At 41.0% G+C, this 24,561-nt stretch overlaps 2 protein-coding genes across 3 annotated transcripts in view; one reads left to right on the top strand and one right to left on the bottom strand.

Moving 5' to 3' along the window:
* Positions 1-8,664, bottom strand: part of Ugp2 (UDP-glucose pyrophosphorylase 2) — a 56,708-nt gene extending 48,044 nt beyond the window's left edge. Inside the window, exon 1 of one of the 2 annotated variants that reach the window (XM_041668780.1) lies at positions 8,497-8,664. Coding sequence is in view for 1 of the 2 variants with exons in the window: in XM_041668779.1 (XP_041524713.1) it covers positions 7,676-7,694 (19 nt within the window). In the remaining variant the exon portion in view is untranslated. Of the gene's footprint in view, positions 1-7,675; positions 8,261-8,496 lie in introns of those variants that run through there. The other variant, XM_041668779.1, reaches the window with a different exon arrangement.
* A 270-nt stretch (positions 8,665-8,934) lies between these two features.
* LOC121459253 (sentrin-specific protease 1-like) lies at positions 8,935-23,394 on the top strand. Its single transcript, XM_041668796.1, has 3 exons — positions 8,935-9,038; positions 22,517-22,655; positions 22,891-23,394. The coding sequence occupies exons 1-3, from the start codon at positions 8,935-8,937 to the stop codon at positions 23,392-23,394; spliced, it is 747 nt and encodes a 248-aa protein (XP_041524730.1).
* The last annotated feature ends 1,167 nt before the right edge of the window (positions 23,395-24,561 follow it).

The raw sequence follows: 24,561 nt of genomic DNA, 5'->3' as shown, positions 1-24,561 counted from the left end.
AAGAATGCTTCACAGTCCATGAGACGGGGTTGTAGATGGTTCTAAGCCATGTGAGTGCTGGGAACTAAGCATGGGTCCTTGAAGGAGCAACAAGTGCTCTTAACTCTCCTAGGCATATCTTAAACCCAGACTGAGGTACTTTTTTGAATGGTCATAGCTAGTAAAAGTCACAAAGGTTGTTATTACCTACTCTGTGACTTCTAGATGAGTACATCTAAAACTTTAATTTGCATATAAATAACCCGGAGAGCTAGTTAAAACACTGATTCCTGGGCAAGCTCCCAGGCATGCTGACTCAACAGTTTGGCAGTAGGGAGCATATGCATTTCTAATGAGCAAACACTGCCAGTATTGCTCTGATAACATTTCATTTCTTTTGATACTTATTGCAGTCCTGCTTCTAGTTCTTCTTGTCACCACTTCTACACCTCAAGGGCATGTTTCTAAGATGGCACCAGACCCAGATTGGCCTAATTTCTTACAGATGATTAGTTTAAACATGAAATATTAATGTAATTTTGACTAGTGACACAATTGAATAAGTTGACAAAGTATTGTATAGAAACGTGTTCCTTGTTCAGAAAGCAGGAGAGAGAAAGAGAGAGGGGTTGAGAAAAGACCCATATGAATGTTTAATAACTGCCTGGGGTGAGACCCATCAGAGATCTCTCCTAGGGCTTTGTTCCTCTTGGCAAGTGCTCTATTCTTGGGTGGCATTCCCAGCCAATAAATGACAACAACACTACTATGAGAATACTTAGGAGTTCTGCTAATCATGCATTGTTCTCTTTATACAAAAACTGGTAAAATACATAAACTAAACTTCTCATTAAAATTAACCTTGTTTTCATATAATTCAGTCCACTTCTTTTGGTAGTACTAGTGACAGAATCCAGTGTTTCTTGCATACTAAGCAACTGTTAACACTACAGAATGAACAACATCTCCAATCTAGAACAGTTCTTAAAATCTCAAAGAATAAACTATCACGTGTGGAAAACACTCAAAGTACCTTTGTTAAATAGAATCATTTCATTTTTAGAGTTAGTAGCTGAGAAGAAAGCCACACCAAGGGGAAGCAGTGTAACATAAAGTCATCAAGAGCCAAAAATTATCTGGCAGCCCTGTCCTATATATTGATATGTACACTTAGACGCACTTTTAAGCCTGGAAGAACCTTAACCTATCCCTTACCTCAAAGATAAAGAAATGAGCCCAGAGAAGATATTTCTCTAATGGTACCCACGTCCTGTTGTCTGGCAACCTGTCTGCTTCTCTTTTTAACTCATACATTTACAGTACATTTACATGGTCTATTAATTCAGGCCCACGGCATCAAATGAATATGAAATCCAGAAACCCAACTGTCTATCATATGATGAAATCAGGTGATAATAAATCTAAACATCCAAACATTCTCTTACTGCATCCTATGCTCCTCTACTTTTCCTTATTATTTGTTTCCTGAGCAATGGGAAAAAAATTAGGCAATATATAGTTTATTACCAAGAATAATCAGTTGTATGAATTGGCCTAAAACAGTGTGACTGTTTTTCTTTATGGATGAAGCTTTATAATTCTAAGCAAAAATATAACATGAAACATGAATAAAATATTTATCAGCTTTTGCCAAGACAGCTTTTCAGGTTACTGTGGCCAAGGGAGAAAAAGAGCTGTTCTCAAAAAGCTGTTCCCTACAACAGTGTTTGTACAACTTGGTGACTAGCAAGTAAAAAGTAGACTAAGCATAACATGACTATTTCAAGTCCATGAATACAATGAATAGGTCTGCATTGTTTTTTTTAAGATACAAGTAAACACAAAGGAATAAAAAAACTCTTGATTTGCACAAGAAAAACAAAAATACCTAGGAAAGTTGGGGAAAATAAAACTTTTATTTATTTTTTTTTTTTTGGTTTTTCGAGACAAGGTTTCTCTGTGGCTTTGGAGCCTGTCCTGGAACTAGCTCTGTAGACCAGGCTGGTCTCGAACTCACAGAGATCCGCCTGCCTCTGCCTCCCTAGTGCTGGGATTAAAGGCATGCGCCACCATCGTAGTTTAAGCTAAGTAAGACAACAAATAGCTTATTTCTCAGTGGTTCTCAGAAACAATCCCTAATTGTCAAAATGGTTGGGGGTGGGGGGCACAACCAGTTTCTTTTGGTTACGACTGAGAAAAATAAACAATGGGAACTATTGGCAGAAGCAGAATCGGAGCCTTAGACAATTACTTTACAACGAACTAAAGGAGATGCCTGGACCAATTAAGTTCACCAGGAAACAGTTTTCAAATGCATCATTATTGTAGTTTTTTACACAAAAATTGCTCAACCAAATACCACAAAATTTCATTTTCTTGGAATGATTTAGCAAGCCCAACTTCCAAAGAATTTCGTGAGCTATTAATAGAAAAATCTATGTCTGATAGACTCTTAGAGATCTAAGAAATATTGTTTCAATTAATAGTAACCATGCTGGGGACAATCTACTAAAAGACCTGAACTGCTCACAATTCAAACACTGTTTCTCCAAGTTCAAATTGAATATTTTAGAAAAGCAATTGCAGGTTGTTTTTAGAAGGGCCACGGTCTTTGGAAAACCTCCAGTTTCTAAAGAATCCCACACTATATCAAAGGGCTCCAATCAGCCATCCTTCACTCATTTAAATCTGAGTATCTCCATACAAACATGGTCTAACACTGTAGAATATATTCCAATAGTATACATGCAGAAGCAAAATCATCATTTTCTCCACTGTACAAATAATTTTGGGATGAATAGCATTATGGGAAGTGAATACATCTTTTATTCATTTTCACCAATAAAAAAGGTTATTTATTTCTATTAACTCCCCAGACTTCTGAGAACTCACAACGCATGCATTTGTACAAAAAGTACCAAATAAAGCTTGGTGGAAAGTAGAAAGCTATAGCAGATTGCTCTTTTATATAAAACATTTTATCAGGTCAGTTTATATTCCCACCACAAGTTCTCCCATTATTTGAAGTTGGCTACAATTCATCTCTGAAGAAACACATGCACATATACAACGGTTTCTGTGGAGGGCTACTGCAAGAAAAGCTCTCTTACAGAAACCTTTCGATGTATCTTCCAAGAAGTGTACCCATTAATATTTATCTCTCTAATATTCTTTATCAATTTTTTTCTCAATAGTCTTTCACACATGAAAATCATCAATTTTACTTAGAAGAAAGGCTCAGAAAGGGAATTTAATCACAGAGATTATGAAGTACAAGAGTAAAGACAGCCAAACTTTGGGCCAATTCTTCATTTTGAATTCCCCAAATATTTACACAGAGGACTGAACTGAACTGAAGTCACACCCCACCCTCCAGCAGCGTCATAAACTAATCTACAGCTTTAAGGAATGTGCTTTAGTCATCACGGCTGTCACACTCCTAACTTAATGCATACCACAGTCCTCCTGGGCAAACTATCTCAGTCATTTTAATGATAAGCAAGAGGATTCAAGGTCTGAGAAGAACCAGGCCAAAGCTTGACCTTGACAACCAACACACCCTTTCATCTGAGACCCCTGAGCTATAATTAGCTCAGTAATCTTTGTTGACCACCTGCCACCTACCACAGGAATCACCAACAGTCAAAATCTTCTAACAAATGGGGCCATGCATATTTTTTAAGCAATACAGATGTATTTATATGGATTTTCCTGAACTAGAATACTTCAAATTTTAAGAATAAAAGACATTTTTACATATCTTAGACAGACAATGACATATTCATAGTTGTGAAAACACGTCTAGAATTACAGTATTAAGCATCTAACCTAGTCTTAGCTGGCTGGCTAAACAGCATCAGTCTCTCCGCCATTTCCAAATATTTAGGAATATGTTTTTTTTTTAAAAGGAAAATACCAAATGGCATCCAATGACAAACCTAGCAATAGCCGACGACTGCTGATGATACCACCTCCAAATATGACAGGCAGGAAAGAGGCAGTGTCCACTTATTCAGGAAAGTGGAGGAGGCCCTTCAATAATCTGAGCAACAGAGAAAACCAGCGACAAGCAATGTCACAGGTAGGCAAGAGAATACAGTAGCTTGAGATATGAGATATGACCTATGAGAAAGTACCACTTGGCTCCTGAAGAATACAGACTTAGGGACATATGCAAAGAAAGTGAGGCCTTTATTTGTCCAGTAATTACATATGGAGACCTCACCTCTCTAATAGTAGTAAATGTTTTTATTAACTGAAAATGTCCCACTAACTTTTTTTTTTTTTTCTGGTTTTTCAAGACAGGGTTTCTCTGTGGCTTTGGTTCCTGTCCTGGAACTAGCTCTGTAGACCAGGCTGGTCTCGAACTCCCAGAGATCTGCCTGCCTCTGCCTCCAGAGTGCTGGGATTAAAGGTGTGCGCCACCACCGCCCAGCTTTCCCACTAACTTCTTATGGTCTAAAAGACAACTAGTTTTCTATCAAAGCAGTGCTTAGATTTGAAGTGCGGTCAAGTGTAGCATCCCTATGTTCTGTATCACACCAAGTGTGCACTCTCAATGACTAGTTCATGACACGCAGTCTACTGAACCCGAGCATGTACCTTAAGGGAAATCCAACATAGTGAAATGCGGACCATGAGCATTCAAGAAAAAAAATGTGTCAGCCGAACTTTAAAATGTACCTTGTATTTATTTACCTCCGTACTATTCAAGCTTTACCCTGCCCTGTCCTCCTCTTCAGCCCTCGTACAGGTTAGCAATTTTTTTAATATATCAACTTTCAAGTAACCAAACCTGAAAATTAAATCTGAAGTATGAAAACCCAGAACTGTCATTTGTATTTCTGCTGGCATGTCAGGTTCTGAAAAGCCACCATTGTTTATTAAAGTTACTGGCCATACAGTATTTGCCTAGCGCAGTCACTTGACACCCTAGTTCAGGTTCTCAATAATCCCTAGGCACAAGCACCAACACCTAGCAGAGGAGATGTGGACAGGAGACGGAATCCAGTGTCTCACCCATCCTAAACATGGGCTTCATCGCTCAACTACACTCCAGTCCAATATCCAAATTTCACATAGGTTCAGAAAAGTGTCTAAAATCATCTTTCAGTAACAGGAGTCAAATCTAGGGCCATGCCGTTTCATCTGTCTCAGTATTTGTGCAATTTAAGGTATGTCATAAAAAACTATAGTCAAAAAAAAAGCATATGGAACATTTTTGGTTGTGTGCATTTGCTACCTGTAACAAAATCTTTTAGAGCATCTATCTACTTTCAAGAAACTGTGTTTTCCCCAGGAATATAGTATCTTTGTCAACAGAAAATGGTAGTCTACTTGGAGAACAGGGCATTCCTAAAATTTTTTAAAATTTATTTTTATTTTATGTGCATTGTTGTTTTGCCTATATGTACGTCTGTGTGAGGGTACTGGATCTCCTGGAACTATAGTTAAAAATAGTTGTAAGCTGCCATGTGGGTGCTGGAACTGAACCCAGGTCCAGGGCTCCTAACTTCTGAGTCATCTCTCCAGTCCCATAAAGAAAGTCTTTAATATAAGAAGCAACAAAAGGTGTTGGAAAAGACAGAAGTTTTAAACAACTCATGAATTTGAGGGCTTCTCACCAGCTCATCTTTAGACAAGACACAAGTTTCATCAGCTGTAAAGTCATGAGAAAAGCACCTCTTCTGCTGGTCAGAAGTTTAAGAGAGACAGTCTACAAAGATAGCTACCACTTTCCTTATGACACAGCACAAGCAGAGTGCCAGGGAGTGGAAGGAAACATCAGTAACTTCTGGGAGGAGGGGTCAAAGAATTGAATTGCTTTTTTTAAAGAATGAAAAACATAATTTCCAACTTCTGCACCTGAAAACTGATGTGTGCAGACAACTCTGAAATTACCCAGCAAGTTCTATCATTTCTAACAGCAGCCAAGGCAAACACAGAGGGTTCACACCAAATTACGCAATGGTAAACAGCATGGTTGAGTTAAAAACACTTGGAGTGTCGTCTTTTGTGCAAAACTGCCTGTTTGAAAGGAAAGCTACTATTCCAGGCAAAGGTGGTTAGCAAATAAACCAGACGTGGTAGCTTGGCTGCATCATGGGACTAGGAATCAGAGTTGAGTTTATGGTCAAGTCAATGCAACTATGTTAATTTCTTCATTTAACCGGGCAACTTTTAGAAAAATGTGTATTTCAAAATAACAGGCTTTTAAAAAGTGGATAAAAGTGTAAAGTGACAGATGTCCACAGACACTTAGGTGTACGACCTAGAAATCTGAAGATCCCCTCAACAGCAAAAACCGTAAGTACGAGGGCACTAACTCTGTAGGCTATACTAAAATCACTAACTGCGTGGAATATCTTGAGGTTGGTATTTTTTTAATTCCTAACAGAAGCGATTTGTTTGCTTTTCTCTAGCAAATTTCTTACAAAATACTGGCTTTATGGTACTTACAAGACCAGAAAATTTCTAGGTTATCATGCCTTCCTAATCTTGATCATGACATTTATTAATTTATTAAATCAGAACATATGAAGCATCTCTAGCCACATAAAAAGCATAATGTGAACTACAAAACATAATGATGTTTCTGAGCTTAGTGCTGGAAGCAGGCAGACATAAGGGTCCCATCTGTTTCCGTAATAATGCAGGCAGGCAGATTCTTTTAACCTATTAGCCAAAATTTAGGAAGAGTTAATAAAGTGAGGGATAACTCGGTAGGGCATTTTCATTTCATTATTTTCATTTCATTCCCCGGGTCAAATGATGGGCATCACTAGCATAACAAAAATAAATAAATATTTTTTTTTAAAAAAAAAGGTACATCTACCGTTACTGAGAATCACCTTAAGTGGTCGAGAACTTTACTAGCTGGGCTAAGCAAGATGGCTGAAGCTTTAGCACATTGGAGTCTGGAAAGAAAAGTTACTTACATATCAAAAGGCAAATTCTATAGAGTTAGTGACAGAAGTTTAAGGCAGCACTAATTGCAACGTGTATACCACACACACTTATACAGGCAACACTACATCAACAGCGTAGTTGATGGGTATTTGCTAAACCCTCTTTACACACACATACAGAATTTAAATGTAATTTTAAAATTCAAAGGAATTAAAATCTTTCCATATTTCAAAAAGAAGAAGAAAGCAAACAGCACTGCAGCAAAGTCATCTCTCTGACTGAAATGACCTCCAGTATCTACAAACCACTCCTGATTTCGCAATAGATGGATCTGCGACTCAATCCACGTACACACAAGAGTAGACGTGGAGAACGCTACAGCTTCTTCAGTAGACTTAGAACATCCCTCTGCCTGCCCCAGCCCTCTCGGTTCCCTTTTCCCACAAAGATAACTTATCATCGACCACAAGAAGGGAACAAAAATTAATTAGCAGTCAAAATCTGTCTTAATTATTAAGGTCTCTATCCGCGAAGTCCAAATTCTAGTAAACCTGATTTTAGGAAGGCAGAACTAACCCCTTCAGGGCACAGGGACATAAATACACGTATGTGAAACACCAAGCCAGAAAGTGGCGTAAAACAGCTCACATACCAATTTAACCAAAAAGGTTTGGCAAACGGCATCCCAAGTGAACATTTCCAGTCCCAAGCTACCCCACCAATCTAGAGACAACCAATACCCAAATTCGGACGAAGCAGCCAAGAGATAAGAAGCAAAATGTCTTACCTTGCACAAATCTCGACATTTTCGGGGTTTATTAAAAAGAACCTGGTTTATAATTTTTCAATTTCTCGGAGCTGCTTTTTATAAGGAAGGTCGCTCTTCCTTCCCAGCAACAACCGATGTGTTCTTTCTCCTCTGTTGTTTAGCTACTTAAGAAAGTATTCATATAAAACGACCAAAAATCAGTCTTTAAAAAATAAAAAAATCCCAGAAGACAGAAACTTGGTGGGACCGAGTCAGCTTGGGAACTCCAGGCTACTCTGCGATCCCGACACCAACGGGGGCCGGACTGGAGACTCCGGAAAAGGTAAAACCACACGAACTTAAATTTCATCAATGAAGAGGCGGACCTAGAGCGGCTTTCTCACCGCCCCGCTGGTCTCCACGCCCTCTAGGGCAGGACTGCCGCAGGCCCGGGGCCGGCCGCACCCCGCGGCCCCTCGCCAGCCGCCGTCCAGCCGCGAGCCTCGGGCGCCCGGCGCCGCTCGGGAGGCGGGGAGGACGGCGAAGGGGCAGCGCAACCTTTTCGGCAGCCCATAAATAGCCCGGCTCTCGGGGCGCTGCAAATTCCGCACTCCGGCAGGCAGCTGCCCCGCGGCCTCCGGGGCCCGGCTCGGGGTGACACCGAGGCCCAGCTCGCCCTCCCCCGCCCCCGCCACCCCCCACGGGACCCCCCGGGAGGCCCGGACCTTCCCGGCACGCCCTCGGCTCTCCCGCCCCTCACTCTTCCACGCCCCACGCTCGGCCTCCGGCCACGCCTTTCCGAGCAGGACCCCACACGGAGGTCGCCCCGAGCCCGGCCCGCCCCTCTAGGCGACACCCACCTTCCTCTCCCTTCCGCGGCTGGGAAGCTGAGGGCCTGGGATCGAGTCTCGCAGGATGCACGAGTGTGGTCGCCGCGGCCCCGTCTCCACTCCCGTCGCACGCGAACACCCGGAGCCCGTGCTCACCCGCCCGCCCGCCGCCTCCCGACTTAGGAGCCCCCACTTTCTCCACACAACTCCCCTCCCCCTCCAGTCGGATCAGCCACCCTCCTGCCCCCCCCCAATGCGGAAATGTCTCTGTCCCCCCCGCCAGAGCGATAGGTGCAGCCGCCAGTCTGGAGCCGAGGTTTGCTTGGGGCCTGGCCAATGAGACGCACGGAGGTGGCAGGAGGCGGGGCGTCTGGGGCACGAGGAAGGCGGGCGCAGAGGCGAACGCGGGAATCCCGCGCATGGGAGCTGCACGGGAGGAGGCGCGCGGCCAGGCAGGGGTCCTCGGCCATGGCAGCTTTCTGTCGTTGCCACGAGCGTGTGAGAGAAGCGCAGCGTGTGGTTGTGTTTGCACGTCGCCAACATTTGCCCGTGGAGGGAACCATGGCCGCTGGGTTCTCACCTAGCTCCCCATCATCTAGCCCTCCATCGACGTCTTCCTAAGGAACGGGTCCTTCTCAGTGGGACCTCACGGCCCTGCCCACCAGCTAGGGTTTGAAGAGAGCTAGGGCGGGCGTCCGGAAGCAAGCCACGGGATGTGTGTGGCCTACCAGCAGGAAGTGAAGCTTGGGGTGTCGAAGGAAGTGCCAAATGAAGGCTCCCCTCACCATAAAGAACCTTATTCGCCTTGCTCAGGATCCTATTCCTGGGCACATTTGTGCCGTGATGGGGCGTTTAGTTTTCTAGCCGAAGTGAAAATGACTTTTTATCCTTGAGAGATGTTCTCCTGGTAATAGATCTTGAAGTCCTCGAAAGAAAGGTGTTAAAAGCCGCAGCAAGGCCGGGGACTCCCCTAGGTGTGTCCAGTCACACCTGAGGCTAGTCTTGCCAGCCCCTCGTAGCTGTAAGACTGCCTGTCAGTGGGTGTATCTCACACTTGCCCTTCACACTTCACTCAGCCTGACCAACGATTGCCAGATCCCTTTCAAGTGTCTAAAACCAAGTGCTTCCAGAAAACTTTGATACATTGCGCAACGTTGTTCAGCCAAAGTAAATGAGAATTTCAAAACCATTCTCCAAACGAAAGGGTTTTCATTATCCAGGTCGTCAGGCTCACGTGGAAATGTTATTAACAGAAAAGGATAGTGACCATGTTGCTTATGTAGACTCCAAACACCTTAGTCCCCCCTCCCCCAAATATTTCAGTCGAGAAAAGAATTTTCTCCACATTTTAAAAAGTATCTAAGTAACCAATGTCTTTGGTTTAATAAACCAAATGTCTTTGGAGAGTGGAGATTTTGCTTAAACTTTTCATCCTCTCTGAACAGTAGGGAAATTGTTCCAGCACTAAATGAGCTGGTTTTTTTCAGTCGCATTAGCACTAAAATAGCAACGAGGACCTGGGGCTCCTAGTGAAAGTTAGCTTGCAAAAATAAATAAATAAATGCAACAAAGAATCTTTAATTTTTACCAGATTTATTATTTTTTAAAAAATGGCCAGTTATTTTTTACTTCAACAGAAGATTAAAGAGAAAAAAAATGGGCTTTAAACCCAGCAAAACATTTGGTAATTCCTAAGAATGGCATCTTATGAGTGACTAAATATTGAGATTGTAGACAAAGAGGCTGTATATTTACTACTTCTTAAAGGTCCCCAGAAAATAAACCGCTACCCATCCTGAGTGGTTACATTTATAAGCTAGTCAGGGGTTGGTTCCTCGCCAAGTCAAGTCTTGCTCGAGAAACCACATTTCAAACACATTTTCATATAGGAGCAAGAAACCACATTTCAAACACATTTTCATATAGTGCCTTTCAAATGGGATTTCTTTAGAAAGGGGCTTGAATTTAAATTGCAGAGATCTTCAGAGACTTTGTAGAGTCTCCCACTCTCTCAAAATGACATTTGACACATCATGGAATGAGGAAACCAAGCAAACCCGAGGCTCTTCTGGATCACACAATTGCTCTGTCCCTCTTTACATTCAGGCACCCCACACCACGACCTCTGTTTGATCTGGTTTTTTCTGCCTGCACCATGTATCTGTTTGGTGCCTGTGGAGGTCAGAAGAGGGCCTGGGATTCCCTGGAACTGGAATTATACAGGGTTATGAGTCACTGTGTGGGTGCTAGAAATCCAACCAGGCACTCTGCAGGAATAAGTGCACTTAAGTACTAAGTCATCGCTCTAGACCCTGACCCCTTCTTTCCATAGTAGATTACTGTACTATTTTGTAAGGGTGCATAATCCTGATATCTACATTGTCAGAAACCTGTTCCATGGTAGTTTTACAGAGTAAGCCTTTAAGAAACTTGGAAGGAGGGTGGATTTAAAAGATGAAGATGGGAGGCTGGGAAGTAATGCGTAGAAACAGACAAAGGGGACAAGTGAGACGGCAAAATAGTAGCCCATAAGCCAGTTTTTCTTTGGTGAGCTATACTCTCATCCAGAGATCTTATAAATTCTGCCTCTAAGTGTTTCAGTCCATCTTCCTACTTCCCCATAGAAAAACAAGCAAAGCTCATTTTTTGTTTAGCTGATCTCATATCTTGTGAGCAAACCCAGGGCCTTACACGTCCTGCCACTAGCGTAAGCCATAGTTCCCAGACAGACACCGTCTCAGAAATAATATCAGCAAATGGTGATAATGCCTGTGCCCTTATTTTTAAGTAGAGTTTTCGGGAGCTTTTTGGATTTAGTTTCTGTCAGTGTCCGCTACATGGCAAGAATTCTGTACCCGTATATCGAACGATTAATTTGGTGCTGTTACTTACTTTAATCCATAGTATTGTTTCCTGGCCTCTGCTGTCAAGAACCACTAGTTAATACTTAGAAGTAATGAGTCTTAAGTTGCTGTGGTTTTCACCTAGAATATGAATGTGGGACAAAGTATAAGAATAAGAGCAGCAAATATGACGTCATGGTGACTTAATAAGTTGTATTAACTACTCACCGTGAGGCTATCTGGTAAGGGATGGTTTACGTGATGGTTTTGGTTTTTTTTCTGGGGGGGTGTTTTTTTGTTTGCTTGTTTGTTTTTGTAATGATTATTAATAAATACATTCCCTGGCCCATGCCAGGCAAGTGCTCCACCATGGAGCTGTATCCTCAGTCCACAGGGTAATTTACAAATGGCTGAAGTATTAACTAAGTGTAAGACAGGCAGTGTGTATGGCCATTTTTTATTTATTTTTGTCATTCCTTCTTTATACTCTGTACAGAAAGAAAGGAAAGAAAGAAGTAAAAGATACAGAACAGTTTGAAGAAACATGTTATAAAGAAAACTTCTGTGTCATTCCTGGAGAGGTGAGCCAAGAGTCTAGGCAACAATTAATCCCTGGACTACTGCCCGCACTCGGTATTGGCTCGCTTCTAGCCATCTCAATCTTAGGCCACCCACAGAAGAGAATAAAAGGGATTACTGTTAGCAGTTGCTAGTTACTAACTAGATTTAACAATAAAATATATTTTGAATCAAAATATAATTAAACAGGGTTAACTGGAAGAATATACCAAATTATATTTATGAGATGAACTACTAATGAATGAGTGGTCTAAACAATAAATGCAGTTTCCAAATACTTGAGGAAGAGAAAGACCTCATTCTTTCTGGTTGCCAAACACTGTTTTTAATGAATCGGGAAGTTTGCTGAAACAAGTTGAGAATTTAAATTGTGACATAGGCTTTCATTTTTTCACAGTTGCTTTTTAAATTGTATTTAATACGTAGCTTTTATAGCATAACCAACATTTATTTCAACTAACTGAGGTGTTAAAAAGTTCTCTTGTTACGGATAGTTATCTAAAGAGTTGATACGTCAGTCTTACCGTTGGTTTTCAGTTATTAGGCTCATCAGAATTTAACCTCAGCTGTGTTGCTTGTTGACATTTATCAACAGTTTTCTTCTAGCTCTCTTTGGAGAGTTGAAGAGGGGCAGGCTCTTGCCGTGACAACATCTGATACTTCTCCCATTCTCTATGTTCCCCAGAGGGACATGTTGCTAAAAATTGTGATGCCCATGAAATTGTATCTCTGTCATGTGTATCTCTAGTCCCTTCTGATTTTAGAGGCAGAGGACTCGTTCCCTTTAGTGCACAGGCCAGGGATAAACATAAAGAAATACCATATGCATTTTCAGGGTTTTTAATTAAACAGAATTTGTTATGTGAGCATAGTTTAGATTTTGTTTATTTGTTTGTTTTCGAGACACGGTTTCTCTGTAGCTTTTAAGCCTCTCCTGGAACTAGCTCATGTAGATCAGGCTGGCCCTGAATTTACAGAGATCTGCCTGCCTGTGCCTCCAGAGTGCTGGGATTAAAGGCGTGTGCCACCACTACCTGGCTCAGTTTAGAAATATTTTTTAAAGCTCACTAAGAAATAGCACATCTCTTACTCATAAAAAAAAAAAAAACAGTACTCTGGTTTACCAAACTGATGTGAATATATTATTTGTACTGACTTTGAAATCCACAGAAGAAATGCTGTGAAATAGACAAGCATGCAGGTTAGTTCTGGTTTTCTTTCTTTCAACCACATTAAAGATTCACTGTTGTGCACCCCATCAAACAACTTGTGTGACCTGATGATTTTCCAAACATTTCCACCTCTTGTCTAACTCACTAAGTGTGCCATGAGTACACCAGGGGAAGTATAAAATAAAGAACATTTGTTTCCTGGCTGAGAGAGTTTAAGAATTTTATACCCATCTCACTAACTAGATATTTAAAAGATCATCTTTGGATGAGGCTTAAATAATTGGGCAATTATGTCATTAAATGAGTTATATTATCAGGAAATAAAAAGTAACTTTTCACTCCCTAGAATGAAAAGGAAGTGAGTTGTCAAATCTAGAGAAAGACCACAGGAAAAAAATATTAAGTTCTGCTGCTGTTTTACATTAAATTTTATTTCAATATAAGTATAAACATCTTTTAAAAAACAAATCCAAACATAGTAGTACCCTGAATGCCCAAAAGAGCTGTACCCTGATGCCTGTCTTTCTCTATTCCAGCCTCTAACCATTGAAGAGACCAATTTTTCCTTGTGCTCATATTCTCTTTACCTCTAAATGCTTATATTATGTTATTACTTTCATAAATTGTGTTTCTGAATTCTTGATTTTAGACATTATGTTTAGAGTTTCTAACATAGAAAAGAACTTAGCTCATACCCCAACTCATCTTTTTTCCATTTTTAAAAGATAAATTCTCTAAATTTAGAGTTATGCTCCCCAACCTTTACCTCATTATAACACAAAGACAAAATGGTGCTTATATTTTACTCTGGGATAACCCAGAGGAAATTTGAACATGTATTTTAAGCTAGGTAAAGAATTGTTTGCCTTTTAAATATATAAAATTATTAAAATAACAATGAATGAAAAGGAATAGAGGAAATGTTAAATATTTAATCCATATAATAACAGATAAGTCTTTTAAAATATTTAAGTGATAAATTTGAACTTGTCTACCTAAATTTAATCTTTCTGAACCATATTTTTAAACACTTATTTATTTTTTACTCTCTCTCTCTCTCTCTCTGTGTGTGTGTGTGTGTGTGTGTGTGTGTGTGTGTGTGTGTGTGTGTTTGGAGGTCAGAAGACAAAGAAGTTTATTCTCTCCTTCTGCTATGTGGGTTTCAAGGATATAGGTGTTGGCATCAGGTGCCTTTACCTAAGGATCCATTTTTCCAGGCGCCGAATCATATTTTATGTTTCAAAAACTACATTTAGTTTACACTCAAGATTTTCAAATGACAGTCCCTTCAGATTCTTGCTAGTCATTGTGATCCCAGTTGTTGGTTTTTTTTTTTAAATCTCTGGACTTTTTGGATATTACCATTTGTGGTAGTGGAAATTTTGCAAATGCGATTTAAGATTGTCAGATAGAGAAGGTACGTTGGATTGTCTGGATGGACCTTAAATAGTCACAAGTTCCTCATAAAATATAGTCAGAGGAATACAGAAGACCAAAGAAGAATGCACTGTCATACAGGTCCACAAGCCCAAGAAAGAGGATAGCCTCCCCTATTCATTGCTTTTCTCAGTATTGTGACCAAATACCTGACAAGAAGAAGCTTAAGGGAAAAAAGTTTCTTTTGCCTAATAATCTGAAGGTGCAGTCCATCACAGAAAGGAGTGCACCATGGTGGATAAGTAAAGCTGCTCGTTTGCATCTTTAGCAGATTAGGAAGCAAGGATGGGACAGGAGCAAGGCCAGTCTATAAACATCAGCCCACTACCCATTGGCTCAATTCCTCTGACTAGGTTCCACTCACCGATGTTTCCACATCCTCCCACAGCAGCACCAACTGTAGCCAGTCTCTCTTTGGATTACCAGCTCCCAAATAATGACACAGAGACTTTTGATTAATTATGAAAGCTTGGCCTTCCGGGCGATGGTGGCGCACGCCTTTAATCCCAGCACTCGGGAGGCAGAGGCAGGTGGATCTCTGTGAGTTCGAGACCAACCTGGTCTACAGAGCTAGTTCCAGGACAGGCTCCAAAGCCACAGAGAAACCCTGTCTCAAAAAACCAAAAAAAGAAAAAGAAAAGAAAAGAAAAGAAAGAAAGCTTGGCCTTAGCTTAGTCTTGTTCTCAACTTGATCTTAAGACTTAAATTAACCGGTTTATATTAATCTACGTTCTGCCACATGGTTCATCATCTCTCCTCAATACCATAAGTCCTTCCGACTTCCTCCAGTCTGGCTGGTGAATCTCCCACCTCTCAGATTCTTTCCCTGAGTTCCCCTCTCTTCCTGGAAGTCCCGCCTATCTCCTTCCTGACTAGTTATTGGCTGCTCAACCCTTTATTAAAACAAGGTACCTTAGGGAAGTGAGGAAGGACAGAGACACATCTTCCAAAAAGATTATCCCAGCAACCAACAGTTGGGGACCAAGTGTTCCAACATGAGCCAGTGGGGACATTTCATATCTAAATCATAATATTCTAATATGCTTGTGGCCATGTCATACTGCAAAATGCATTCAGTCTGACATCAAAGATCCCTTTGAAAGTAGTCGTGCAGTGCCAAACTTTCTAAAAAGTCTAATTCGTCTTCTGAGACTCAAGGCAAACTCTGAGCTATTTTTAAAAAAGAGCTACATACATATTTCCAACATACAGTGATGCAAAGTAATCATTCCCATTCCGAAAAGGAGAAATTAGGGCACTGGCAAGAAGTAGTTACTGGGGGAAGAAGAAAGAATGAACTCGGTAAATATCCAGCCCAGTAGCTCTACTCTGCGCATCTTCAGCCTTTGACAGACTTGATTGTGATCCAAAGGCTCAGTTAACCATTCCTGCCACACATGTGGCCTCTCTATTGGGCCGGCCCTATTCAGTGCCTGCAGATGTCCTCAGACTTCTGGCTTTCTAATATTCTGAAATCTCTAATGAAACTTAGCTAAACCTTCGTAGCTTCATGCACAGTCCACCTGGAAGCAGGGCAGAGGATCTGATCCTGTTACACATGGCCTTGCCTCAGCAGCTTTCTGGAACCTTGAAGTAATTCACTGTGACCCTCTGTCTTACAGCCTCCGGAAGTAGGCAGCATTTCTGAATCACACCTAGAGAAACCATTCTAGACTGGTGAGAGAGTTGATGTATGTTGTATTAAGCGGCCACATGTGATAATGTGCCTGTTTGAAACAGGTGCAGGTACCATTCGTGAGAAACTTTAGAAAATAGGCCATGAATAGTTTGTAAAAGTAATTTCTTTTGAAGCCGTTTAAGTGTGTATAAAGACTGAGAATACATTCGAAGTCTAACCGCCTTTTGTCGTTGTTAACAAATGTGTTGTTGAAGGATGTGATATAGCTTAGCGAGCAGTGGCTTCCCTTGCATGCATGAAGACCTGAATTCAGTTTCCACCGCCTCAAAAAATAAATATAAAAGCAACAGTGGAATCGTGATAAGGCAAATTGATTTTTAATCTAATTGAGCTGTTTTATAGAGAACTTTTTTAGTTTGTAAACTGTGCGTGTGTTTTGTATTAGTCAGACCAAACCTATGTTGGATACTATTGAAAGGGCATATCAGCTGCTAATATTCCTAATATTCTTGCTATTCTGAAAGTTAGGAGTTCTGAGCCACCAGAACGGTACCATCGAGGGCTGTCCCAAGCTGGCACTGGCATGCAGAGCTCTTCTGTCACCTGGACATCTGATTCAGAAACCAGCTCCTGAACATAACGCTGTTCCGGCTGAGGAAAAGGCCTGCGGAACTCTCGGATATTTTCACTATCCATTCCACTTGTACAGATGTCTCCTCAACCGTGCAGAAACCTTCGGTAAAGGTTGCTAAACCAGTGACAGCAACTAGTGCAGGTGTTCCTAACCCATCTGCCCCGAGGGCTAAATCATTCATAAAACATTTGAAAAAGACAAAGAGAGGACCCTCATCTTACCCTTCCCACCACTGCTGGGCAGCTAGGTGGAGGGAGAGATTAATGAGAATGAATTAGCAGAAGAGCAGTACTGAGGGTCAGGCCATTCTCAGTTACCTATGCTTGGCCAGTGAGCTACAGAAAAATAAGAAGAAGTCAGCAAGCTGTTGAAGCTCTAGCTTTGCACAGATGTGCATAGTAACACACTTAAAACAGGTTATTCAAACAATAGAAACGCCAAAGATTCAGTCTTTCACCTGTTTGACTCATAAACCGTTCTAACACAGACCAGCATGAGTGATCAAAGCTATAAGTACAGCAATGGGATAATGAAAGGAAAAGAACTGAGACAAAACTTACATTTGCAAATGTGGCCGGGCGGTGGTGGCGCACATCTTTAATCCCAGCACTCGGGAGGCAGAGGCAGGCGGATCTCTGGGAGTTCAAGGCCAACCTGGTGTACAAGAGCTAGTTCCAGGACAGGCACCAAAGCTACAGAGAAACCCTGTCTCAAAAAAAAAACAAAAAAACAAAAAAAAGCAAATGTGTGTATAGTGGTATATTATTTGTGTTTTTAATAAATAAAGCTTGCCTGAAATTTAGTACAAAATAACCACACTATTCAGCCATACAGGCCAGGCATTAGTTACACACACCTTTAATCCCAGCAGCCACACTAGTTAGCCACACTAGATAGGCAGTGGTGATGCAAGCCCTTAATCCCAGCACTAGAGAGGAATATAAAATGTGAGGAGATAGGAACTTGCTCTCAGCCTCAATCTGAGAATTTGTGGGGGCTGGACTTCCCATTTTCCATCCGACGCAGAGGTAAGAGCCAGTGGCCGGCTGCTTTGCCACTTTTCTGATCTTCAGGTTAAACACCAGCATTATCAGTCTCTGGTTTTTATTATTCATGCTACATTTGGTGTCCAACGTTTGAGGTACAAATTCACAAAAAAAAGCTATTTGACTGTGGTTTTACAGCCACCTGCACAGACCAGAGCTACATGCAGCCAGACTGTTAAAGTTGTGGTCAGTTTGTTATACAATTACCCCTAATGACTGGATAGAGTTGGTTAAAGCTGTTTTGGAGCCTGGCTCACAATTATAGTGAAGCAACTGGTTCAGAGAAGAGGCTAAGACCATTGAACAACAGAGTAAAGCTAGAGGTAGGGAAATCTCCCAAGATCAAATTCTTGGAGAAGGAAATTATGCTACTATAGAAAAGCAATCTCTGTATCATGGTCGCATTCTAGCTTTGTGCAATGCAGCAGCTTTGAATGCTTGGGACAGAATTGAAGACATAGAAAAGAAGATTGAATTATTTCCTAAAGTTATACAGGGCCCAAAAGAAGCCTTCATGGATTCCTTACAAAGATTGACATCAGCTGTAGACAGAATGATATCAAATTCAGAAGGTAGACAAATAATAATTGAGTCTCTGGCTTTTGAAAATGACAACCATGCAAAAGGATAACTAGGTTGTTAAAGGCATGGTCAGCACCCTTAGAGAAAGGGATTCAAGACACAACTGGTGTGAGAAGTCCTTCCATCTATGTTCTGCTTTTATTGGTTAATGAATAAAGCTGTTTCGGCCAGTGGCTTAGCAGAATAGGGCAAGGCCGGAGTTCCAAGCAGATAGAGAAGGAGAGAGTAGGCAGAGTGAGCCAGAAGCCATGTAGCCCTGCCAGAGACAGACGCCGGACACCAGATGGAACTTTACCCAGTAAGCTGCAGCCATGTGGCGATACAAAGATTAATAGAAATTGGTTAATTTAAGATGTAAGAACCAGCTAGAAATATGCTTAAGCTATTGGCCAAACAGTATTGCAATTAGTACAGATTTCTGCATGATTATTTTGGGAGTCTGTGCGGCCGGCAAATGAACAAGAAGTCTCTCCCTACATACAATTAATATTGAATCTCATGACCGTGATGATGCATGGTTAGGAGAGGTGATTTACAGAGGTTTGAGGGGAAATCAAAATGTCAAATGTGGCAACAAGATCACCTTAAAAGGGACTGTAGACAAGGTGTTCCTAGAAACATTGTTTTTTCTAAAAATAATCCGTTCAGAATGCCCCTCCCTTCTGGATTATGCAGGTGTGTCAAAGGCAGGCAATGGACTGATTAATGTAGATCAAAGAGGAATATTTAAGATAATGCTTTGCCATCAGGAAACTCCATGAGGCCTCTTGCAGGCCCCTATGCCAAATCTGGTTCAGTCATTTCCTGCCATCATAGAGGAAACTCTTTCCCAGAGCAATTAAAGAACTTAATGCCTGTTATCAGAAACCATACTTCTCTGGATAATAGAACAGGTATAGAAGAGAGAAAAAAATTCAGGAGAAACCATAAAGCGAGTATTCTGGCAAACTTCTATAAATAAACAAAGACCAAAGTTAAAAATACAAATAAATGGCATCACTAAAGGTCTGGTAGACACAGGTGTGGATGTAACAATAATTCCATTAGGAAGTTGGCATCCAAATTGGCTTCTTCAGGACGTAAATATTCAGTTTTTAGGGATCAGAAATTTACCTCAGGTAAAACAGAACATGAGATATGTTGAATGTATAGGGCCAGAAGGACAAAGAACAATATTAAAACCATATGTGGCTAACATAGCGATAAATTTGTGGGGACATGATTTGTTACAGTAATGGAATACTCAGATTAATATTCCTCCAAATGTAGAAACAAACCATAAATTAACATACGTTTCTGGGAAAAACGCTACAAGATATTATAAAGAACAAGCTCTGACCATTTAGGTTGTACATAATAGGACATAACAGCTGCAGATATTTCAAAGGCACCAACAGCCCAACCCTTAAAATGGTTGATAGACAAATCTGTATGGGTTACACAACAGCCTTTAAAAACAGAGAAACTGCAGGCTTTATAACAACTGCTATAGGAGCAATTAGGAGTTCAGAATATTGAAGAGTCAACCAGCCCTTGCAATTCTGTATTTAATGTTTAAAATGTCTGGAAAATGGAGAATGGTAACAGATCTAAAATTGTTAATAAGGTAATTTACTCAATGAGCTCTCTGCAGCCTGCCATTCCTTTGTCTTCTCTATTGCCTAAAGGATGGCCTTTTATAGTTACTGATTTAAAAGATTGTTTCTTCACTATATCATTACAAGAAAAAGTCAGAGAAGAATTTGCATTCACAGTGCCTACTTACAAAAATTCTCAGCATGCTAAGAGATATCAATGGAAGTTTCTCCTACAAGAATGTTAAATAGGCCCACCCTGTGCCAATATTTTGTAAGTCAGTCATTGGAAATGATATGTAAGCAATTTCCTGAACCTATAGTTTACCATTAAATGGACGACATTTTGCTATCTGATTCAAATGTAAATACTTTAGAAAGAATGTTTGGAGAAGTAAAAAAATAATTACCTTTTGGGGATTATGAATTGCTCCTGAAAAATTATGAAGAGATTTTATTAATTATTTAGGTTACAAAATAGGTTTTAAAAAATTAGACCCCAGAAGGTGTCAATAGGAGAGATGGATTGCAGACTCTTAATGACTTCCAAAGATTGCTAGGAGACGTTTTCCATCAATTGTGCAGAGACATCATGATAAACTGATCAATTTAAACAAAACCTTAGGTGGTGACAAGGACTTAAATATTCCCTGCTGAAGCTGAGAGAGAATTGACTTCGATTGAAGAGAAATTACAGGAGGCACATGTGGATCATGTGGATCCAAATCTTAATTGTATTTTGATCATATTATCCTCCAAACATTCCACTACAGGAATTTCAATGCAGAGGGAAGATTATATCTTAGAATGGATATTTTTACCACATAAATTGAGTAAAAAATTAAAAACTCATGTGGTAAAGATCTCTGAGTTAATTCTAAAAGAAAAATTAAGATTTTGTCAGCTAGCAGAAATAGACCCAGTAGAAATTATAGTACTTTTTAATAATGATGAAATTGAAAAATCATGGGCAGAAAGTGAACCCTTGCAAAGAGCTTGTACTAAATGTTTGGGAGAGATTAACAACAACTATCCCTGAAGCAAGAAAATTCAACTTATATAAAGAACTAACTGGATTCTTCCTCACATTGTATGGGACACACCAATAACTGGAGCCTGTACATTCTATACTGATGCAAATTAATCAGGAAAGGCAGGTTACAAATCAGAAACTTTAAGTAGAGTGGATCAAAGCCCTTATGACTCTGTCCAAAAATCAGAATTAATGCTATTCTCATGATTCTAAGGGGTTTTAAAGAACATCTCCATATAGTTACTGATTCACAATAAGCAGAAAGAGTTGTTTTATACATTGAATTGCTAAATTTGTACCAGATGATACAGAATTGACTTTATTATTTATTCAAGTACAAGATACAATCAGGAATAGGAAATATCCCGTATACATAACACACATCCTATCCCTTATGGGTCTGCCTGGTCCTCTAGCATAACACAATGCAGAAATTGATCAATTACTGATTGGCGATGGGCTGAAGGACTCAGAACTTCATTAAAAAAAAAACATGTCAATAGCAAAGGTTTAAAAAAGACTTTTCCATCACATGTCAACAAGCATGGAAGGGCGAAAATATGCAGGCCCATGTTCCACATTGCCTGGCAGTCGGAGAATCTGAGTGACTTACAGGCACAATTTGCACCCCTTCCACACAGGAGGAGATAACCTGGCTCTTTGAAGTAAAGCAAACCTGGCACCATCCCAACAGATGACAGGATATACTAATGTAGTTCTGCTCCTTCATTGTAATTATAAGGTCACCTGGGGAAGAGGGGTTTTCAGTCTACGTGACAAAACAGACATCAGCAAGGTGTGACTCAAGTCATTCCCTGCTACCTAGGAAACAGAATGCTAATGACGTTTTTGTTAACTTCCCTCTCAGTTTACGTTGATATAAAAGTTGCTTGAAAAATAAACGGGAGGAGTAAACATGGTAGAATCGTTTAAATAAACATGTTGTTTTACTCTGTCTTAACTTGTCCATGTGGTGAGGTTTGAGTGGAGTCTGTACTGTGAGCTCTATTTAAGCTGCATACCTGCAGTGCACTGCAGAGATGTGGTTGGGCTGAGACGCTGGTCTGATTCTCCTCTGATGGAGGAAGGTCATTGGCTAATAAAGAAACTGCCTTGGCCCATTTTATTGGTTAGAGGATAGGTGGGAGGAGTAGGCAGAACAGGACGCTGGGAGGAAGAGGAAGTGAGCTCAGACTCGAAATCTCTCCTCTCGGGAGCAGACGCCTGAGAGAGACGCCATGCCCCGCTCCCGGGATGAAGCTCCGACCCAGGATGGACATAGACTAGAATCTTCCCGGTAAGTGCACCTTGGGGTGCCATACACAGATGATTAGAAATGGGCTAAATTAATATGTGAGAATTAGCCTAGAAGAGAATGGGCCAAGCAGTGTTTAAATGAATACAGTTTGTGTGTTGTTATTTCGGGGCATAAGCTAGCCGAGCAGGCAGCCGGGGTGCTGGGGACGCAGCCCCGCCACTCCTATTACTACACTCCTCTCTCCATTCTCTAGAACTAGTGTTTATGATTCTCGAGCCCGGGAAAGATTGCGCCAGATTGAAGAACAGAAAGCACTGGCACTGCAGCTTCAAAACCAGAGATTGCAGGAGCAGGAACATGCAGTACTTGATTCCATAGAACTGCACCTTCATGTACCTCTTCAAAAGGAGATTCCTGTCACAATCGCCCAGGAAACAAGGGGGGGCGGGGGGGGGGGGGAGTCATGAGCTAACTGATAGTGAAAACGAATTTCCTGAAATTACAGAGGAAATGAAGGAAGAAATAAAGAATGTATTTCGTAATGGTAACCTGGATGAAGTCCTCAGTGAAGTGTTCCGCTTGACCATTACACGCAAAGATATTCAAACTCTAAACCATCTGAACTAGCTCAATGATGAGATCATCAATTTCTACATGAATATGCTGATGGAGCACAGTAAAGAGAAGGGATTTCCAAGTGTACATGTGTTTAATACCTCTTTCTTCACTAAGCTAAAAACAGCTGGTCATCAGGCGGTGAAACGTTGGACAAAGAAAGTGGATGTGTTTTCTGTTGACCTTCTTCTGGTGCCCATTCACTTGGGTGTGCACTGGTGTCTAGCTGTCATAGACTTTAGAAAGAAGAGTGTCACCTACTATGATTCTATGGGTGGAATAAACAATGAAGCCTGCAGGATCCTCCTGCAATACCTAAAGCAAGAAAGTGTTGACAAGAAAAGGAAAGAGTTTGACACCAATGGCTGGCAGCTCTTCAGCAAGAAGAGCCAGGAAATTCCGCAGCAAATGAATGGAAGTGACTGTGGGATGTTTGCTTGCAGATATGCTGACTGTATTACCAAAGACAGACTGATCAACTTCACACAGCAACACATGCCGTATTTCCGGAAGTGAATGGTCTGGGAGATCCTCCACCGGAAGCTCTTGTGAAGACTGTCTCAGAAAGCAGACATGATAGTGTGGGGTTCTAGCCCTTTGCTATCTACAGCCAGAGACCTTGGAACAGCTGCTCCTCACCCTGTTCATGTGCAGCCCTTGATCCTGGACCAGCCCAGGCGAGATGCACTCACAAGCACATCTGCCTTTCCTTTTGTATCTCAGATACTATTTTTGCAAAGAAACTTTGGTGCTGTGAAAGGGGTGAGGAACATCCCTTAGCTGGAGAGAGAATGCTTTTCACCTTAGTTCTGCCGTCTTGTTTCCAAAGGGCTCCAGCTCACTGAGTCCCTGGCAGACCCTAAAGGCGCAAGCAGGCCTTTTGCCTGTGCTAGCGCATGTGCTGTGGGGAGGACCCACCCAGCCGTGCTGAGTGCAGCAACAGGGCCCCCACTTCACTGTTGCCTCCTTCTGACTAAGAAGAAGGAATACCAGAGTTGGATGAATACAGGTCTAGTTGGTCTGTGGCTAGTTAGTTTAAATATGTTTCTAACCACAGAGAATTTTATATACATATATACCTATCTATATGTGTGTATGTACATGCATATATACACATACACACACGTGAAGTATATATTTCATAGGGATGTGCTTTTGAAAAGAAAAAAGACTGAATGTGTTCACCATTTAGTCTGTAGGTTTATTTTCATCTTTCAAATTCCAGCATACAGTGATTCCCACCAACTGCTACGTATCAGGTGTTTATAGACTTCCTAAGAGTATTTTAAGATCTGAATGAATTTTGGCTTAAGAGTCAAGGTTATCAAGGTAGATGGCATTTTCAACTAAAAACGGGTGGAGTTTAGGTTGATAAGCCTGAGATTTTGAAACCGCTACTCCTTTTGTTCTTTCTAGCATCTCTCCCACCCTCTGAGAGCACCCAAGGTTTAGATGGTGAGATGATCCTATGCCAGTGTCCTTTTGTACTGACGTTCCAGAACTAGAGCATTTTATACTTTTTCTGTATTGTAATAGGTAGTTTTATATAAAAATCTTTTCTCCTCTTCCCCCCCCCCAAAAAAAGAAAAGAAAAATAAATGTGAGTAATTTCAGGATTTGAATGATCACTGAAGCTTCTTCCAATACTGTAGTGTGAATTGTGTTTTTTAATATTCCCACACC

This window comes from Microtus oregoni, unplaced genomic scaffold, assembly GCF_018167655.1.
Source record: "Microtus oregoni isolate MIOR12 unplaced genomic scaffold, Mior012 000019F_ref0000042, whole genome shotgun sequence".
Taxonomy (NCBI): domain Eukaryota; kingdom Metazoa; phylum Chordata; class Mammalia; order Rodentia; family Cricetidae; genus Microtus; species Microtus oregoni.
This window is presented reverse-complemented; position numbering and strand designations above follow the sequence as displayed.